A 21,089-nucleotide genomic window follows, 5' to 3' on the forward strand; every position below is an offset into this window, starting at 1 on the left:
TATCTATGACCTTGGCTGGTCATCCAGCATTGCTGCCTCAGTTTACCCATCCACAAGTGAAGACTCTGATAGCTAATAGCTTCAGCAGGCTGCTGCTCATAGACAAAGCTAAGTTAATACTCCATGCAGAAACAGCGTCCCAGTGGGAGGTAGCCTGCAGATTTACAAAGTGGCTCAGGCTTGGCATCTCCCACCATCCCAGAGAAGGTGGCAGGTGAAGGCCCCGAACGTGCTGGGCTATAGCTTGTTAGGCGTCTCTAGAGTTCCTCTGTCTCCCTGGAAATCCAAGGTGGATCAATAGCTCTAAGCAAGCACAAAGGCAAGGCTTCAAGTTTCAGAAGGACACATTACTGCTCCTGTGCCAGTGAACTAGACCTTGCCTGTGCCTACTCCCTAGCCCCAGAATTGCTGTAGCTGCTGCTATACCTTTAAATACTTTGAGCTCCAGCACGACATGGCTGCATCTAAGCTGACCTTAGGGAATAGTCTCCCCTAAATCACTCCCTGTGCTGCAACTGGACCAGAGCCCATGTCCAAGATGGACTTAGTTTATTAGAATACATTGTACTCTTGCATGGTTTAATTGGTTTGATCTCCTTTAAGGGGCTCTCTCCTTCCACCTGCGTGTGTGTGTGTGTGTGTGTGAAGTGACTGAAGCGTACAAGTATGAAGCACAGGTACGTTCAGTACCTGCCTGTAACTGGGATCTCCTAGAAGCTGCCAGGTTTTTCTCCCCTCACAGAAAGGAGTTCTTGCTCTACCTGACATAGAGCATCTCTTTAAACCCCTCCCTTTGTAATTTTTTTCCCCTGGCATAGACATTTCACTGATCCAGAGGAAATAGACTGAATTAGTATATTCATGATGGTACAAGCCCTGCTGATACTAAATGATGAATTTTATTTATTTTCCAATAAAATGGAATACAGTTAAGGTTCATCCTCTTTTCTCTTTCCTTTACTCCCAGGAATTCAGGATATTTAATTGATGTGAAAGAGACCAAGTTTCCCACTTAAGGGTATGAGATCTAGCCTCCAGGACTGCATGTAAGGTCCTTAAAGCTATATTGAATTCCAACAGCAACACCACAATAATCCATAGAACAGAGGCAAAAAAGTGGAACCTCAGTCTGAAAAAGTTGCATGAGTCACAGAAGTAGAGGATATCTTTCACATACAAGCATCTTCTCTCACCACAATATGTTAAAAATCTACATGGAAATAAAGCTAAAGTAGCAGCCCAACAATCACTAGAAGTTCACGGTTGAGGAATTAAACTGTGTTCTGCCTAAGGGATAGACTTGTTTTCCACGCTAAAGAGTTACAGGAAAGGGAACTGGGGTTTAGTCCCAGACAATGAAATGAAGTCTTCCAGCCCCAAGAGCTCTCCCTTTTCCAGGTTAGCATGTCATTGAAATTCTTAACTAACACGCAGAGTGGAACATGGGTACTAAAGAAACCACCACCACCAAAACATAGTTTTCTACTGCATTCACAGTTTTCTCATACAAGATACTGGTACATAAAATTATACTTCATGAGTGACTAGTCATAAAGCTGAAAGGGCAGCAGGTAAGTGCTCAAATACTAAAGAGAAAGTGGATGAAGAACATTATAAGATCTTCTACAGAAATTAATTAATTGAAACAGATTTTTTTGTATCTCAAGGTCTTCCTGAGATTCTAAACCTGGCAATTTGGTTGAACTACTAGTCCTTCAGTCTCAGTTTACTGATGAGATGACTACACTATCCTGCTGCTCCCAGAATCAGTTGCTGCACACTACGAGTGAATATTTTGCCTTTTAAACAAGTGGTCCCAGACATTAAAAAAACAAACAACCCAACCCACCCTTTGCATTGAGCCAGAGGCAAACAGCCCAGATTACCCATATGCTCTCCCTGCCCAAAGACAGCAGAGAGCAGTGCAGTGAAAAAGGCTGAAGGCAGGAGAAAAGATGAGCGAGGGGCACCACATCACGGGTGAGATGGCAGGACCCCACCAGCTGCTTTCCTGGGCAGCTCTTCATGCTCAGAGCTGGGCCCTTGCCTCCACTCAGGGTGAACTGCTGAGGGGGGCAAACCAGGTGTGACCACACAGACAGAGCACTTGAAGTTTCAGAAGCCAGAGAAAAGAGGGGCTTTTGCCCCACAGCCATCCTAACCCTTTTATTATGGACGAATAACGCTGGGCAGAGCGGGCAGTGACATATAAAGGGTTTTTATACGAGTTAACTCCTCTGGTGCCATCAGCCAGGGAGCTGGTGCTGCTGGCTGGAGGAGTTGCTGCTGTCAAGAGTACGAGGACAGGCTCTGGGGCTTGTGCCGTACCTCAGAGACCAGAGGCTGTTCTGGTGCAGCCGGAAATAAGTGATGCTGCTTCGGTTTGCAGAAGGCACACCGATGGAAAGGAGGAAGCCTAGTAGGTGGAGTATCAGCCCAGGATTCAGGAGACTTGTACAGCATCCCTCTCCAGGGCAGGCTGTCCACCTGGACTCAGGAGAGTGACAACTTCTCTGCCCACCCTATAATCAGGGTGCAGCAGCGTGTCGCCCGCCAGCAGCAGCAATACCTAGACAAGCACCCTGAAGAGGGCAAGGAGGCCAGATTCCCTCTTGGTAGGGAGAGTAAGTCCCTCGGAAAGAATATGCCCCAGTGGTTAAAGGATCACACGTGGAAGGCGGCAAGCCCTGGCTCTGGGAGCACCAGAGCTCACCTCCCACCCCGAAAGCAGAGGGGAGCCTGGGGCCACCCGCCCACACACACCGCTTTGAAATTCTACACTGAGGGGCACCACGTAGGTGCCAAGAGGTTTTATGGTTACACATTTGGGCTGCACATAGGTGTGCTTGGCGGGGGGGGGGGGGGGGGGGAACCTCCTGCAAAAGGGCTTCAGCCAGTTCCTTGGGAGAGCTGCTCATCTGGTAGCTGCCACAAATCCACGTCCCCTCTGCCTAGGGCTGCCAGAGGCCATCCCTCAAGCTCTGCATAGCAGTAAATAAAAAAAAAAACAAAAAAACACAACCCCAAAACCAACCCCCCCCCCCAAAAAAAAACCCAAATAAAAAACCCCACCAAACCAAAACATGCCCCCCCCCCAAAAAAAAACCCAACCCAAAAAAACCTACACAACAAAAAAACCCCCCACAATATATACACACCTCAGCTTCTAACGAGCCAGGATCTGACCGACTTTTACTGCCCAACTTATTTGCCATACAGCCACAAATACTATTGTTGCATTTAATGGGTAGGAAATGCAGTTGCAAAGAGAAGTCCCAGCTCCCAATAAAGCAGCTGGGTTTTAATGAGTGATAGAACCCCCTTCCTTGATCAAGCCCCTGACTTTTTGCTTCTTTACACAGCAACAGGAGCCTAGGCTTGCTCTCTTATGATTACACCAAGTACTATATGGAGACCAATTCAGCTTAGTTACACTTTAAAGCACTTCTTTCAAAGCACATGCCTGTCTGGGATTTGGGAATCTAGCTAACACTGTGTTTAGGCGTTTCTGGACTCTCATGCACAAGCAAGAGCGGAAATTTTATGGCAGTGACTAGCTGAAGACTCAAACTTATGGCAGAAGCCAAAACTTGAACCAAAGCTTCCCAAATCATTAGATCATTGTCAGAACATATTTTCCCTCTGGATAGAGGTGCATAGCATTTGCTCTTTTACTGAAGATATTGAGATTAAAAAAAAAAAAGGTATATACCAAAAGAGAAAGTTAATGGGGCCAGAGAATTTAAATGTCAGTTTTCTTAATTCTTCAGTATAAATAGTAAGTTGTTGCTGCTTTAAATCACCAAAGCAGTACAAAGCTTTCAAATACTAGCCATGTCATTGAACATAGACTGTAGTTAAAATGAGAACTCTGTGTTTCTGTCGGTGACCAGATATGAGGCGAGCTGTAGCACTGACTTACTGCCATTTATTTGAAATGGAAACAACTGTCTGCAGTACACTTCGTTATTGTTCCTATTTTCCTATAAAAACAAATCACACCAGAATTCTCTTTCTGCTTAGACTTTTATCATTCACCTGTTGAAATTGCAGAAGACATTAAGCATAAACAAAGAAGATTGATCTGCTTTCAACTTGTGTTAACAGGGATATAAAAATAACATCCCAAATACCAGGGGGAAAAGCATGTGGTCATAAAATATCCACTTAAAAGGCAAAGAGGTGTTGATACAACACTTGAAGAGGATTTTTTGTTGTTGTTTTTTGTTTTTATATACATATAACCAGGAAGACAGTTCCTGAATTTTAGTATAAACCGACACCTCTGAGGTGGAGAGAGTATTACTGTCATGTCTTTAAAAGGTTTTACTGATATTCAAATGGATTTTGTATATATCTCACATGCTGTTGGAAAAGCTGACAAGCAGCTTTATATAAATCCTAGTCCAATTATGAAAGGGAGTCTCCTTGAGTTTTCCCACATATCAGAAAGGTAAAAGGACCATCTTATCTATTAACGCTTCTCATTTTACAAAACAACAGTCAGCAGAGCTTTTAGAAGAGCTGGAGAGTACAGCCACAGTTTACCTGGGCATCAGCTTGCTCTTCAACAACTCTTAAATCCCCATGAACACAAAGAATCTCAAGATATTGACTGATCTTATGAAAAAAATAAAGGTCCCTTAGACAAGGCTGTAAATACCAGATTTCTACTCCCAAGTGGTGTTGTCTTCAAGTCCTGGTTTGAAGAAACGAATCAGAAACCCAGAAAGCCACAACTGAGACTGAGTTAACAGCACTGGAGTAGGCTGCCCAGCCTCATGCTTGATTATCACAGCAGTCCCTAGTTGCTACGTTTTTCTTCCACACAACTGGAAGAGGGGAGAAGGTGGCTCAGGCTATGCCAGGCAGCCTATGCTGTGCTGGTAGAGCTCTGTCGTGGCAGATGAAGATTGCCACTCATCTATCTGGAAAAAATACTGCATAACAATCGTTTCTTGGGAGAGAGTCAGCATGATGTGAGACATACAGAGAAGTCACCATACCACTTAAAGTGCCCATACTCATGTTCTGTTAGGTGCCAAGCTCTGGCAGCATATTATATGTGGGTCCTGTGATTTCTCAGTAGCTTGTTACCACATCCTGAGGAATAGCTATACTTTACCCACTGGGTTAATGTAGGGGAAAGCACTAAGCACAAAAAGTTAACCGACTTAGAAGCCTGACAGCAGACTTGACATGTTCTGCATTTTCCTTCTATTCCCATGCTGACGTATTTAAATCTCATTCCTCAGCGTCACAGCTCCGTGGCTTTAATCTTCACCTACCACAAGAGTAACAGAATAAGACTTCTTTAGCACAGTAGCCTCCTGTGTTGGAAAACAGTCTTGATGCACAGCTAGGGACTTGACATGTCTGTCCTCATGAAGCCCACACAGATTTTTTCCAGAAAAGGCAGTAAAAACACATCTACTACAGATATGCTTAAGAGGCAACTGGAAGACAGACAAGACTTACAAGCTTGTAATTACAGCACAAACTCTTTAGTGGGATCTCTGCTGTACAGGTATTGTAGCAACAGAGCTACAGCCTTTTAGACACCATGCTTTTTCACAAAGTGCAAATAGATCCACAAAATAATTTTTTGCCCGTTAGCCTTCACAGATATTCCCTATAGTATAATCCTATTTAGTATCAAGTTAAAAAAGCAGAAACCTGGTATTGTATCTTTAGCCCTAAGGAATAATGATTCACGCTAAGCAATAGCTCTCCCTGGAAGAGGAAAATACAACATTGAATCTGAACTATTTTCACATCACTGTTGAGATGCCAAGAAGAAGTCAAGAATTTTTCTTCCTATTAAAAAAACCACCACCCCAGGATAATCTGACTAGAGCTCCTAAGCATCATGTGCTCTAGTAAGGAAGAATTCTTAACACTTCATGGATAGAGTCCATGTATTATCATTACCACTAGTATGAGTCTTCACTATAAGCTTTTTTTTTTCATTTAGGCTGACAGCTTACTCAGCTAACCTGTGAGCAATTTCCCCCCACCTAGGGAAGGCCACTTGACATTGCAGAACCACAACGCTCCTGCGAGATGCACAGTTTACAGCTTTTCTGTCAATAGTCACCACAGGATCAAGTATGTTCATCCCCAACTTGCTTTGAAAAAAAAACACTTTCTCTTACTGACATTAAGCTCCCTGCAATCCTTTGTTCATACTGAAGCTTTAAAAAAGCTCAAAGTGATTTACAATTGACTTCACACCTGTTGCCACCTTCCTCCCCCTATCCCAGAACAGATGCTTCCAACTGTGAAGTGACTAGACACAAGTTTTGGACACATTAGCTGAGCAGACTAGGTCAGATGCGAGTCACACAAAAGACTAAGAGTTCGACATTGTAGAGGAACACAAGAGAGCAACACACTGATTTAAAGACAGAGATAGATTCATGCTGGTTAGCTGACTCTCTTCTCAGTAGACACCATCAATATATTTTCCCAGTAGATACTTTCAAGATGTCTTTACTTGTAAGTCTGGGCAGGATGTGCTTGCTTAGGCCACCTAACTGCAGCTTCATAAAACTAAATAGTTCTTGTTTAGTCTCTGTCAAAAGTCAATGTGTTCACCTACAAGGAGAAGAGAGGCATACAGAAGTCCGTTATGTTACAACAGCAGTATATTTGGTATTTCAGTAGTGTAATTTAAGATTGACACCAACCTCTGCTAGTTGTTTTCCTTCCTAACAAGGACTGCTCCAGATGACACTTGCCCATGCGGACGTGGTTCTGCACTGCGGTCTAGTGAGACATTTCAGCTTTTAGCTTTCTGTACAACACACACTAGGACTAGGAGTCTGTTATCTGACACAGGTTGTGACAGCATGTGCCACGCTGCTGAGCAAAGATTCAGGAGTGACTTGAAAAGTGCCTGTTTTCTTACCAAGTCTGTGTTTCCCAGGATCGCATCTCCTTGGACAAAGAAAGCCTGAAGGCTCTTGCATAGAGCTGCAGATCACCACACTGCAGTGGAAATACAGCTACAAGACAAAAATATAAATATTATGTGCAGGGGAGTCTTATTTGGCAAACATCTGATATGTGTACTGACCCCAAAGGAAATGAACTGAAAACTGCTAAGTAGCTAGTCTTTATTTACTACTGTTATAGTGTTATGTCTTCAAGGAGGTGGCCAATAGCCCCAGGCAGCACCTGGCCAGCCGAGACCTTACACAGCATTTGCTGCACACACCACTCCAGACTCATATGTTGGGACTGCCGACAGCACAGAGACATCTCACCTGCTCTTGTAACAGAGCTGTGCCTTGTACAAAGGTGAACATCTTCACTTCAAATCTCTTTAGGTGCTGAGGAAATTTTACTCTGAGGCTATAACTAACTTCGTGGAAGACAGTTTTGTAGGAGTCTTTGCTGTTTTCACACCTTTTTGTGGAAGAAAAAAAGTGAAAGAAGTGTATTTAATCTAAACCTTCATCACTTCAACCAGATCTTTAAGCAAAGCAAGGAGGTAAAAATCGGAGGAGCTTCCCTCTGCATTTTCCTCAGGCCATAGCAATATGGGTAGACCCTCCCCCATTCATGATCCTTGCTTTTGGCTACAGTCAGGGTTGCTTCTTGTTTGTTCTTTCCAGCTGGAAGCTGTTAGCTAGAAGTACCTTCTGGCCATCCCTGACAAGCTGCCACCAGAAGGCAAAGCCACTGTGCTGACACCGGTCGGCACTCCACAGCCTAGCAGCAATTGCCCATCAGGACAAAACAACACATCCAAGCTGACTTGTGTCCTCTTCCCCTTTCCTCCCACCTAAGGTAAGGGGCTTTATGCTGAACAGTTCCCAAGTACAACACAGAAGCCCTCCTTACCCATTTATAAGGATGGGCCACTGTGGAATGCTATCCTGGCTTTGGGAGTTCGTAGCCCAACAGTCATCCAGGTTTAGTTCCAGTCTCACATCTTTAGGCTGGAGCAGTTCAACTTCAAAATACAGTGCCTCCCTCAGGTATTTTACTACAGGATATTCCAGTTCCTGGTAGGGCTCTGAATAGGATTTCTCTAGAAGAGAGTGTTAATGTTAGAGTTTCCTTTTTACAGAGCAAGTATTCCCAAGCTTTCTGCTTTGCTCTTCCTTCCACCACCATTTACTGTGGCACAGTAATACTAAAATCTGGGAGAATGTATGAATGTCAACAAATGATGATACAATAGCAGAAAAGTGAGAACTGGCAGTGAAAGCAAAGATCTGAACTCTATTCCTTGGCTCTGAGGATCCAGAAGCAAGACACTCCTTCTGCAAAAACCCGTCGAGTAAGATGCTCATTCAAAACTGCCTCTGTAAAGGTATTGGTGGGGTGGACAAAAAAAAAAAATTCGTCAGGGCCATTCCAGTCAGTGTGAGGGTTTGGTTCAGGCTTCAATTAGCCTTTTCTGCTAGTGTAGTTGACATTTTACAGCAGTATTGCATGTGGCTTCCTTCTCTGACACAAGTTACGATTGTTTCAGTCACTGCTAATTCTGCTTAGCAACACTTAGAGTTGATAGGAGAGAGAAGCTGACATCACATCCACTACACAAAACTTTTAGCATGCCCAGACCAAGCAGGAAAATCACATGTGTCAGTGATGCTGCCTTATCCACTACAGATACTTGACCATTTATGTTGCATTCTGGAAAACCTCTGTTAGAGATCTTAAAGAGGTTTCCACTTCATCCTTGGAGATATTAAAGTCATCTGGACACGGTCCTGGGCAACCTGTTCTAGGTGGTCCTCCTTGAGCAGAGTGGATGGACAAGATGACCTTCAGAGGTCCCTTCCAACCTCAACTGTTCAGTGATTCTATGGAGTCTAACCATAAATATTACCTTTGAAAAGCTTCAACGAAAGACCAAGAGAGCCAAACCCTGGCTTAATACTGGGTGGTGGGTTCTTCTTAGATTCATATTGGACATCAACTGTCTGCTTGATTCCATACCAGCATACAAATTTCAGTCTGAGGGAAGAGGTTTAGCATTAGATTTTTAGAAACCAAAATACCTTGGACAGCCTTCTTCTATGGAATGACACTTACTGGTATACTGGTGTATCATTGCCAGGTCTGAAATAGAGTACATCATTTTCATATGCCATAGTTGTGCTATTGAACTGAAAGATACATATCATTACAAACAGGACAGTTACATGAGAGTCATGAGAGTTTACTTTGGTTTTGCCACAATATCCACATCCCTTCGACTGGCAGATTGCACTGAGCAGAGTACACTTAGGAATGGCCAGAAATTACCAGCCAACAGCCCTATGCCTACTGAACTAAAGCTGACAGCTATGCCACAGTCAAGAAGAAACAGTTTATTAGCTAACAATATCTTGAATATGACATGAACCCCCAGAAACAGAGTGCACTGGGCCTGAGAAAGAGATCAGTTGTTTCTGTTGACAGAATCAGTGTATAGCATGAGATGCAACACCTGCAGAAGCAAGCTGCATTTGCGGTGACCTGAATTTGAGCATGATTTGATCCTTTGTTATTTTGTCTTTTTTTTTTCCTCCTGTTTATGCAGTACATAGGTGGCAAGAACAGGACCCACTCTGGTCTTGGTCATTCGCAACACCTAACCAGCTTCTGCAAGGCATAAGAGCGTGTCTCAACAGCAAACTCATATTCAAGTCCATTACTAAACAATTCAGGTGTTAAACTGAAAGCTAGTTTCAGAAAGCACCTCTGACCTTGGTAACTCTTTTTACCAAATAAGAACTTCTACCCAACTGAATTTAGTATCCTCAGAAAAAGAGTATAGATTTACCACTTGACAAAAAGTCAGCTGTGACCTTTTTGCAGCTTCTGCCTAGCTCTGAACCTCTGCCAGTTCTAGTAATAACCCTACCCCAATACAGAGTAAACTTCACATGACTAAGCCCTTACCTTTCTACTTGTTCCACAAGTGTTCACATTGAACTTAAAGGTTGCAGTCTTCTCTGTCACTAGACTGGGTTTGCACCGTCTGTCCCTCAAGACAAGCAGGCTGGTGTCCACGTCTGCAACTCCTACCAATTTTACTGCAGTAATAACCACAGTGCCATTGGGCAGGCACTCTGAAAGAAAAATGCATTTTCATACAAATCAGGACTCGGACTCCTTTATTTTTGTAGCCTAGCACAACAAAGAGGTTCTGATGGATTTGATAGCAAGTTTTTTGGCACCTCACAAAGATTAAGTTTTGAGCAAGACTCTCCAGTACTAACACCTGATTTTCTTCAAGCTAACTGCTACTAGACTATACACTACATGGAAAAGCTGGTGATTTCACTTACCCTTCTCCTCCTAGGAACTCTCACCCTCTCTCACAAGGATTTTTCTAGCCGAGATATTCAGTACATTCAATACTGATGAATAGCTTTAAAATTACTAACTTATATGCTGATCCTCCCCCCACCCCATCAAAAAAGCCCCATTCAACCCCAAGACCAGACACAAAAGCCTATTAAAAAACTTCATGATTTTGGAGGTGTGAGAGGTAGTAGAGTTTCTCACCTGCTTCTCCCTCTCCTGTACTAGACAGGATAGTCACTCCAATCTGTAATTTGACTTGCCTTGTAGCATGTTACTTTGTAGGAAATCTGACAGGCAAATAGAATATCACACAAGTATAAACTCTAGAAACATTTCAGACTGCATGGGCTTGTGTGATTTAGTTATGCAACCCAAAGACCATTAACAACTAATCCCTAACATGTTATTACGTATTAGCTCTGAAGGTGAAAATCTGCAGGAAATTGAGAAGTCCCTCCTATTAGCCAAGGTAATGCCATCCTTCAAGGTCAAGTGAAGTGAAGCCTTTATTCCAGAGGTATGAAAATCCTAGAGATGACAATCACAGGTTAAACAAGACAATAAAAACACACTGTTCAACTACAGTATTCAAAACCCAAGAGGATGGGTTATCACAAGCCAGAGGTAATGGTAATTGATCAAAGTCAAATCCACAGAAGATTTTTTTTTTAATCTAGAAGATCACACAGTTTTGCAATAGAGTGCAGTAGAAACTCAATTGCCTTAAAGTGCTTGCAGAATGTTTTTTTTTTTTTCTTGCCTAGTTCTGCCAAAATTAACCAAGGAAAATTAAAGTGTTCTACTGAGGGTAGAAAAATAGTCCTCCGTTAATCCTTCAAAGCCTATCTCAAAGGTAAATTTTATTTCACCTTCAAGGACATAGTGTATCATGTTTGTATCTCACAGCTAGAGCATATCTTTTAATTGCTACTTGCTAGCATCCTTACCTCATAGTTCACGTGGGAAGAAAGGAAAGGGACAGAGATTGCCAAGTGAGTGCCATTGTCCCTCAAGCTGTAGTTGTACTTCTGTGCAGCTTCTGGGGTCATGTGCCAGTCTGAGATGAAGGGTAGCCAATTTTGGTCCACATTCCCATGAGTGATGATGAGATGAAAGTTCCTCCCATCACAAAATCCTCTCGCACTGGGCAGTACTGTAATACAGTCAAGAGTCAGCCAGCATGCTAACTGCCATCAGTTTAGTAGGGCTGTTTAGGACTGACAGTATCCCTGGCTGAAATTATCCCAGTTAACAGCCGAGTTCACAGCTAGGTTAGTCACAGCCAGGTTGGTACAGTACTGCCCAAGTTCCACCAGTTTACCTGCATCTTTAACAGCAGACACTATTACGACTGGGACAGCGAAGGTCTCACTTGTTGGGTGGGTTATGAACGCAAGTGTGACATTCAGGGTGTATGCTCTCATGTCAGTTCTCGCATACTAGGAAAATCATATTTAAAAGTGAAAAATCACCAAGTGATATCATCATTTCTATACCATGATATGCTGCAGTTTCTTAGTACACACCTCTTTCTTAATGCTTGGTGCATCAAGTGGGGCTTGTATTATGTAGGCTTTACTTCCATTAGCGTATCTGATCTCATATGTAAGATATCCATGCTGAACAGCTTCAGGTACAGCAACAGCTGCCCCCTCAATGGTTAAGTTCACAAGCTCCACATCTGGGAGGAACGTTCCCACCGTCACATTCATTAGCCTTGCACTCAGATTTGAGTCTGAAAAAGAACACAGTAACACTGAGCTCTTAAGAGTACCAAAACCTTCAGTAAATTCAACATTAGGCTACTTACTGTTGGTTATAGCAAGTTCTACTTGTTCAAATGGCGTTTCTATTTCCTTGATGATAGTATGTTTGGTTAGTCCCCATTTGTTATCTTCCCACTGATGTTCCAAGAACAGGTTGATGGTGTATTTTGCCCCATGCTGCCCACTGCTCACAGAAGTCTAGAATTTCAAATCAACACCCTTTAGTATAACATGATTGTACATTAAAGTTGTACTGTAACATCTCAAGGTCAGCTAGAGCTACAGCTCCAAACAATTGTCCTTCCCAGCTCAGGAATCATGACCCTTAAGTGGTACTTGCTGTATCCCTATGAGTTTAGATTATCTCAGAGTATTTCCTTTGGAAAATGGTCCCCCACTCCCAAGTTTCAAAGCAGCAGGGGACTATTTCACCAGTGAAAGGGCTCCTCCTGCAACTTCCTTTGAAGTTCAGTTGTTACATTTGCACAGGATTCAGTTCTCTCCAGGCAACTACATTTAGATGTATAGTCTCAGCCCATCCCAATATCATATGGTCTGGTGGACAAATAGGTTGTTCCCATTCTCTTAAGTGATCTGTGTAAGTACAACAGAACCCATGCATGCTTTACAGTCCTGTTCAGACTGTCTCCAAGGAGTATGACATCAGGACTAAAAGGCAAAAGCTCTGTGTTAACCTGAGGAAGGAAACAAATCAATAGTTCTGTGTAGGATTCTGTCCATCTGTGCTTCTAAGAAAAGGAATTCTTTAAAGTGGTGCTTACAAGAGCTACCTTTGGTCAGGGCTTTTGGAACTTTTAATATACCTTTTCTTCCCCCTCACCCCCATCCTTTATTTGAAAGGAACAGGATGAAGAATTATTCCTCCCCAGAAAAAATAAAAGAACAGAAAGTCTGTTGCCTGGCACCTTACTTAAGTCACTAACCTTGTAATAGCCACCTTCTGCACCTATTGGTATCTTCATCGTAATTGCATTTAAGTCATTTGATAACACATATTTCCTGGAAGCCATTTCTTTGGCAGAGAGTTTGCGTAGATCCACACCAGCTTCAACGAGCACATCCTTAAAGCTAGTTGCTCCAGTAGAGAGTGGTTGAATATATTTTGGAACAGTCCAGATGATTGTTTTGTTAGTGTAGTCCACACCGTCTTAGGGACAAGATATGAAAGCTGTCAGCTCATTACTCTAGTCATAAGTCAGTCCCTGTACATTTAAGCACTGGAATAAGGTACTGCATTTCTCACCTACAGGACATGCCACAGCAGTATCCACCATCAGGATCATCCCTCGCTGTTTGTAAAATGTACTTGATCTCACTGCAGAAAAGGTAATTCCCTGATCCTGTAGGAAGAGATCTGGTTAGACCTACACAGCCTGGCAGCCTGCTGGGCTGGAACAAGCATACCAACCTCGACCAGCTGAATTTGCTCAGCAGTGTATGGTATTCGCAGCAGAACCCTGGTGTCTGTGGTGTTGAGTCCATAGCCTGCACTCCAAGCATTGCTCACAAGCAGAGCCTTTTTTTCTTCTGGCTGATGAAACACTATTTGCCATATTGAGGCTTTTCCCGCTTTTGCCTACCCGGAGAAATTCATCAACATTTTAAACATGCTATTCAAAGTAACAGATTTACTGTATTAAATGATTTATTGTATTGAACTGCCCAGCAGTTTTGTTGTCTTATTCTAAATATTGCTAGTGGGATACCCCTCCAGCTTCCCCACCTCACACATACAGAGAGCTTTCAATATTAAGAGCATCAGAGATTAACTGCACTGCTGCATTGCAAATACAAGGTCCAAGAAAAATGCTGATCCACAGTTCACTCCCAGGACCTGGGGTCTTAGATACAGTTTTTGTTGTACAGTCTCTTGACTGGGAAGACTCAATTTCTAGGCTATGTGAGAAATCAGCTTCCATTTCTTTCTCGGAGACATGGTCTACAGCTGTCTATTTCTAATGTATAAAATCTCTATACTAAGCCCACTTGGTACAGAAGTTCTGCTCTTCTTACTCAAGTGCTTTTTGAAAGGACATTTTGTACTGTGTGGACACAAAATAGAAGGATAGCTGTGCCAGAAGTAGCCTTAGCTTTTAGTAGGAAGAAAACCTGTAGTTTTACCTCTGGAAAGGCCAGAGTCCAGTCCTCAGGTTCATCTTGAATGAAGTCTTTTGCAGTCTGTGGAAACTCCCTCCTGACAGAAACCTAAAGGAAAAAAGCCTCTGTAAGGGGTTTGCTGATGGCATTTGCTTTCATGTCTTCAACACCCCACAAGTCTTTTTCAAGGGAGACTAGCATTTCCTAGAGGAAGGTTTCCTCCTGCCAAGTAAAAAATTATGGCATAAGATGTCATCATGCATGGTGCATTATCTATAGTCCACTTGATTTCAGCTTCTTTTTATTTTCTGCCCATCTTCCCATTTCTGCTTCCGGTTAAGGCCACTAATTTGTTCTTGATTCCCATGTCCTCTTCCAAGAGGAGTCCTTTGTCCCCCCCTGTGTTTCTCCCCAGCAAATTCAGTAGGGAAGCTTCCTTCAGAAAGTATACATTTCAGTTACCTCAAATAAGATTTGTTGAGACAACAGTCAGTGAGTTCAATCCATTAGCTTAACCTTTTGAAGACCATTTCACAACTTTATTGGCTATTAATGTTGACAAATAGGCTATATAAGCATAATATAAATGTATCACTAAACTCAGGATGCATGCTGTGCATTCACTAGTGAGCTGTTCACGGCGGGGCATTCAGATTCTCTTTCCAATACACATTCCTAGCACCTAATCAGCTTCAAAGAGGGCATCTTCCAGTACTTACCTCCTTACCTTAAAGTACTTCCAGTACTTACCTCCATGTAGTTACTTTCACATACTAACTCTCTCGGACTCCATGGACCATAAGAGCAACTTGCACTTTTCAGATGAGTTGTAGCATTTTTCATATCAGGATTATGAGATGCTTTGATTTGTATAGTTACTACAAACACATCTTTCTGCAGAGACACAGGGAACACTTGCTTGTTAGACTGATTTTTCTCTAGTTAGGAACCACCTATCCTTGTGACCGAAAAGCAAATTACAAAACCCACCCACCAGCCTCTGCACAGGCCAGCAACTCCATACTGAAGCACTATTGCTTTCTACTTCATTAACTACATAGTTATACATCTATATGCATACAGCCTATGTAGCAATATAAATACTTTGGGAAGCAGCTTCAACCTTTTGCATAGGCCCAGCACTGGACAAAAAAAAAAGCTCCCTAAAATATAGCTGGTCTTGTGTTTTATGACATAGTAGCAGTGAGCAAGCAACACAAAGAGCCAAAGCTTTTGAGCTTTTACCCTAACATGTCTCAGACACTAAATATTAGAGCAGAGTGCAACACCGCTGCCAGAGAGAATTCCCTATTCTTATGCAAGAGGGAAGAGTTGCCCTTCAAGGGCGTATGTGCCATGCTTCTTTGTGTGTTCATCCGTAGGCCATGCAAATGTCAATACCATGGAATATTCTCAGACCTCCGGATACATTTGAGGAAAATTAAATCATTTGCCACTAGCAGGCATTCAAGACATTACAGCACCTCAATTAATACCTATCAATAACTTAGTAATCTTTCATGTAAAGGTCATACGCAACAGCACTGTAGCCAAAATGCCTATAATAGACTTACCTCTAAGTGTGAATGGCAGCTTAGTGCAGAAGCACGAAACTCAATCTTACTCCAATTGCTGTAAGTTACTGTATAGCCACACTGCGATGCCATGGTCTCATCTAGCTCCCAGGCTATGCCAGATTGATCTATGGGCAATTAGTGAAAAGCGGTATTAATGAGTATTAACTCCTGCTGTGCAAACTCCCTGAGCAACCTGCCCTTGCCCCAGGGTTCAGCTGACCCTGCTCCAATAGGGCCCAGCTACGTACCCTGGGCTCAGACATAAGAGAATTGCAAAGTGGTGAGAGCAAGCTGTAACAAAGTCTACAGAACGCAAGAAAGGTAAAATTACAGACAGGCTGGGACAGGGACATTAGCAGCTCAAGGACTGAAGATAAAGAAAAACCAAAAAACAAAACACCAACATGGAAAGGAATTAAATCCTAAAGGGCCAAAAACCCCAGTAAGAACAGAACAGTCAGTTAGGTCACAAGTGTCAAAGTTGTCAGGATTGACAGATGACAGCCTAGCAACATCAGGAGTCTGATCTGTGGCTGGCACAGGCCCATGCTTCTGTCTGATGCCTGCTTGGCCAAAAGAGTCTCTTCAGGGGTCTTACCAGGATGACAAGCACACTAAAGCTTAACTTGGACTTTTTTAGGCTACAAAACCATCTTTGTGGTTTTGGGCTTTTTGGGTTTGTGTTTTGTCCCGTCCCCATCTCCCCCCCCCAAAAAAAAAAAAAAATTGCTTTATACTTTCAAGCTGTACCTATCCCGTTGCAGAATGTCTGTCTTTGTGTGTGTATGAAGATACCTGAACAAAGAACTTATTTTACACAGGTTTGACATTCTGGAAAGGTAGATGTTATGCTATGGATGTCATGGACTATATCTAGTTAGACCGCGAACTAGCATAAAGAGCTAGTTCAAGGCTGAGTTTACATTTTATGCATATAATCTTACACCTGATAATGTTTATAGTCCAAAATTTATCTCACTCTGCCCTTCCAGGGCATTCTGTGGTGCTTCTCACTTGAATGCACTGCTTGTTGACTACTAAGCTCATAGCCAGAGGGCCCAGCTAATTTTTCTTAGACTACATTAAGAACTTATACTCCTCCACCAGGTCCCTTAGCTGTAAGCAAAGAAGGTGGAGAGCCACTAGTGCAAAATCAGTAATGCAGTCCTAGCTTCAACTAGTGAATTTTCAGAGTACTATGTGCTGTTACTGGGGAACATTTTTACCAGGAGGGAAATCCACCAGCATCAACATGCCTAGAAAATGCCACATGCATTTCCATTTGAGTCCAAAGATAGCAATATCAAGCCTAATCATGGCTAAGTTATCACACAAGTCTACAGAATAGATTATATAGCAATAAAGGTAGCATTTGTCTTTACTTACAATGAGGTCCAACCTACTAAATGCTATGATAGAATAATCCAGGTAATTCTAGTATAGGAGAACCTCAGAGAAGTTTGAACATTTCACCAGGTGTAATTCCCTCTCCAATTTCTTCTATATCAACTTACCAATAACAGAAAAAGATAAGTATTTGTCCTTAAAGTATTCTGCACTCAGTGTTATACGCAAAAGTTTCCCCAGGCACTCCGAACTCACGGGTCCTGTGTTGAACATATTAAAAGGGTAGTAAGTATGGGATTAAATGTAACATACAAATGCAAATCCATTACTTCCCAGATTGCTGTAGAAAGTCAGTGCTGTGACAGTCATATTCCAGCATCTCTGGTCAGGAGGTGTTAGAAGTTTTGGTTTTCTTTCTTTTTTTTAAAAACCAGCAATACTTCCAGAAGAAAAGCCAGCCCTGAAATTAGTATTCCAGTAGTAACTGTGTCTGATCAGCTGGCAATGCTACCTGCAACAGCCAGTCATGGAAACAGGATTTTGGAACAGGACCAAAAAAGTACTAAATTGTCTGCCCCAATCTGAACACCTTAAATGGAATAAAACAGAACAGGAAAATGTCATTCCCCCCACCCTCCTGAAAAGAGGAAAAAAGCAGCCCCCTAAACCAAAAAATCCAGCCAACAAAACCCCACAAACAAACTGCAAAACCAAAAAACCCATACACGCCTATTCACAAGAGAAGCCACAAGTCAAACCTGGGTGGGGAACAGCCACACCAGCTGCCCATCAGCCTACCCTGTTCACCTGCCAAGTACCAGTACCAGGAGCCAGTTGGCTCATGCTGGGAAAGGACCAGAGAGGGGCAAAGATGGCTTGAGAAGCTCAGGTCCCAAGCTATCACCACAGCATAAACCAGGCTATGGCTGCCAGACCTCTGAAGGGCAGGAAGCAGATATAAACCCTTCTAAATGTAGGACTAGAGACCAGAGAAGACTTTTCATTTGACATATTTCTAATAAACTGGGATTTGTTATTTCAAACAGAAGTTTCTATGACATAGTGAGCTAATGCCAACTAGACTTTTTATAGTAATTGTGCATTTCAAGGGCTGAGAGGATCCTTTTTTGCTAGAGTTCAGCACTATACCCTTAAATGCAACTCTCTTGTCAGAGATGGTCATACTAGGAAGCATCAGACAGATGTTGGTGAGCATGACCTTATTCTGCCCATATTCCAAGCTACCAGCTTGATTCAGTGCAGAATCTATATAATTGCTCCAACCTGGATTAAACCTCCTCCAGTATCTTCTTACTTTGATCAGTGCTAACATATTTATACAGCACCTGCAGCAAGTAGGGCAGACAATCCTAGAACCAGCCCTCTGTATATGCTGTTCCAGGACCAGCTCCGTTTTGTAAGGAAGAAGTTAAAGCAGACAGCAGTTTTGGTTAAGAAAACTGTTTCGTCTCAGGCAAAACACCAATATCTTTATAGTATTTAAAAGACCTTACATATTGTATGGTCAATAGCAATAACTAGGCTCAAGAACACAAGAACAACAATAAAGTCCCTATTAGTTTATCAGTGCTTATTACCAGACTGAGGAAAGATAGAAACATTCGCTTAATATAACGGTACATAAACCAAAAGAATGGCCATGAGTAGTTACACCATGACTAGACACCTGTATGTTTGGAGTTTCTCAGAAAAAAAAGCGCAAGTACAGCTGCCACAAGAGCTTCAGACTCTTCTGAAACACACACACAGGTACGACCTATGAAAAAGCCTGGAAATTGTTATGTGAAGACAGTTTACAGCAGTATTACCTGGTCTCTCTTGGGTCCATATTTCAGAGATTAAGATTCCTATTATTAAGAGTCTGTAAGAGAAAACAAGGATTAGCAGCACCTCCAGCTATGAGAACAGCTTGCTAACAAGTTCCTGTGCTCAGAAAGTTCCAGTCTGGATATTAAACTAGTCTTAAGTTTAGAGCTACAGGTCGAGACTTCAAAATTACAAAATGGGATTTCATTAGTCACTGCTAGAAAGGTAGGGAAGCTAAAACAGAAAAGTTAATGTATTTAATGCCTTGCATAAGACCATTTATGTTTAGCAGACATGAAGCTCTCACCTCTGCACCAGACTCAGCTCCATTGTGCATTTGCTCAGCCTCTGCCTGTAGCGCTTTTTACTTTATAGTCACACACAAATAAAAATCTCCTTCATCAGCTTTGCGTAGAACCCAAAGACTCTCCAACTTCCCAGAGTCTTGAGTTAAGTAGAAAGGCTTCCACCTTTATACTGATGAAACTAATTTTCAGCTGTTTACCCTCCCAACTAGGAACCTATAATTCATGTCACCTGTTCATTTGCTTTACTGATTAAATCTGCTCCTACTTAGGTCCCTCCATTTGGATGGTTGCTAGCTCCTAACTATTAGGTTGTCAGGGGACAGCAGGATGACTGGTGCTGTTCTGGTAAATCATGTGGCATTTCATTGTTTTGGAGTTAATTCTCTTCACTCTGTGTGGTGGGCTGACCAGAGTGCCCACCAAAGCTGCTCTCTCACTCGCCCCCCCTCAGCTGGACAGGGGAGAGAAAATATAACAAAAGGCTCCTGGGTTGAGATAAGGACAGGGAGAGACCGCTTGGCAATTACTGTCACAGGCAAAACGGACTTGACTCTAGGAAAATTTTAAATTATTATGAATCAAATCAGAGTAGTGTAATAAGGAGTAAACCCAGATCTCAAAAATACCTTCCTCTCACCCCTCCCTTCTTCTTGGCTCAACTTCATTCCCAATTTTCTCTACCTCCTCCACCTGGGTGGTGTAGGGATGCGGGGAATGGGGGTTGTGGTTAGTTCATCACACGTTGTCTCTGCTGCTCCTTCCTCCTCAGGGGGAGGACTCCTCACTCTTCCTCTGCTCCAGCGTGGGATCCCTCCCACGGGAGACACTCCTTCATGATCTTCTCCAACGTGGGTCCTTCCCATGGGCTGCAGTCCTTCAGGCACACACTGCTCCAGCGTGGGTTCCCCGCAGGGTCACACAAGTCCTGCCAGAAAACCTACTCCGTGGGCTCCTCTCTCCACAGATCTGCAGGTCCTGCCAGGAGCCTGCTCCAGCATGGGATTCCCACAGGGTCACAGCGTCCCTTGGGAACCCACCTGCTCTGGCGTGGGGTCCTCCCCGGGCTGCAGGTGGAGATCTGCTCCCCCGTGGAGCTCCCTGGGCTGCAGGGGGACAGCCTGCCTCACCAGGGTCTTCATCCCCACGGGCTGCAGGGGAATCTCTGCTCCGGCGCCTGGAGCATCTCCTCTCCCTCCTTCTGCACTGACCTGGGGTCTGCAGGGCTGGGGCTCTCACATGTTCTCACTCCTCTCTCCAGCTGCAATTGCAGTTATGTGGGGTTTCCCCCCTCTTAAACATGTTCTCCCAGAGGTGCTACCATCGCTGCTGATGGACTCGGCCTTGGCCAGTGGCGGGTCCATCTTAGAACGGGCTGGCATTGGCTCTCTCAGACATGGGGGAAGCTTCTGGCAGCTTCTCACAGAAGCCACCCTTGTAGCTCCCCCGCTAGCAAAGTCTTGCCATGTAAACCCCATACACCCTGTCTCCTCTGTGGAGAATTTTTCATAGTCTTCCCTGGACAGCTGAAGTTTGCCAGAAGCAAATGTGTAAAATGCAGTTTTAAGGCAATTGGTGTAACAAAAAAGGGAAGGAACTGTTGACCTTTAAGGTAAGGGATCAAAACCAACAGTAAAAGGGAACGTAGCTAGAGACTGATGGGTGTCACAAACTAAATGAAGAACTATCTCACCAGGTGACCTGTGGGACACTTAGACCAGAAGTGATACCCAAATTTGGGGAAAATTAACCCCAAAACTGTGGAGGAGTGGACCTGACCGCAAACCGATTGGAGTAATGGACCTTGACTTTGCTGTGTGCCAAAGGCAGAGAAGTTA

At 43.2% G+C, this 21,089-nt stretch overlaps 1 protein-coding gene across 1 annotated transcript; it reads right to left on the reverse strand.

The window, feature by feature from the left end:
* Positions 1–6,694: 6,694 nt before the first annotated feature.
* Positions 6,695–19,276, reverse strand: LOC126046701 (uncharacterized). Its single transcript, XM_049819438.1, has 21 exons — positions 19,254–19,276; positions 18,949–19,001; positions 17,287–17,379; positions 15,770–15,897; positions 14,946–15,089; positions 14,220–14,303; positions 13,507–13,674; positions 13,342–13,438; positions 13,022–13,245; positions 12,122–12,275; positions 11,838–12,046; positions 11,633–11,750; positions 11,259–11,464; positions 10,722–10,839; positions 9,904–10,073; positions 9,052–9,125; positions 8,846–8,973; positions 7,849–8,038; positions 7,269–7,410; positions 6,911–7,007; positions 6,695–6,768 (listed from the first exon to the last, which is right to left on the reverse strand). The coding sequence occupies exons 1-21, from the start codon at positions 19,274–19,276 to the stop codon at positions 6,695–6,697; spliced, it is 2,694 nt and encodes an 897-aa protein (XP_049675395.1).
* Between the last annotated feature and the right edge of the window lie 1,813 nt (positions 19,277–21,089).

Source organism: Accipiter gentilis, chromosome 16, assembly GCF_929443795.1.
Source record: "Accipiter gentilis chromosome 16, bAccGen1.1, whole genome shotgun sequence".
In the NCBI taxonomy this organism is placed as follows: Eukaryota; Metazoa; Chordata; class Aves; order Accipitriformes; family Accipitridae; genus Astur; species Astur gentilis.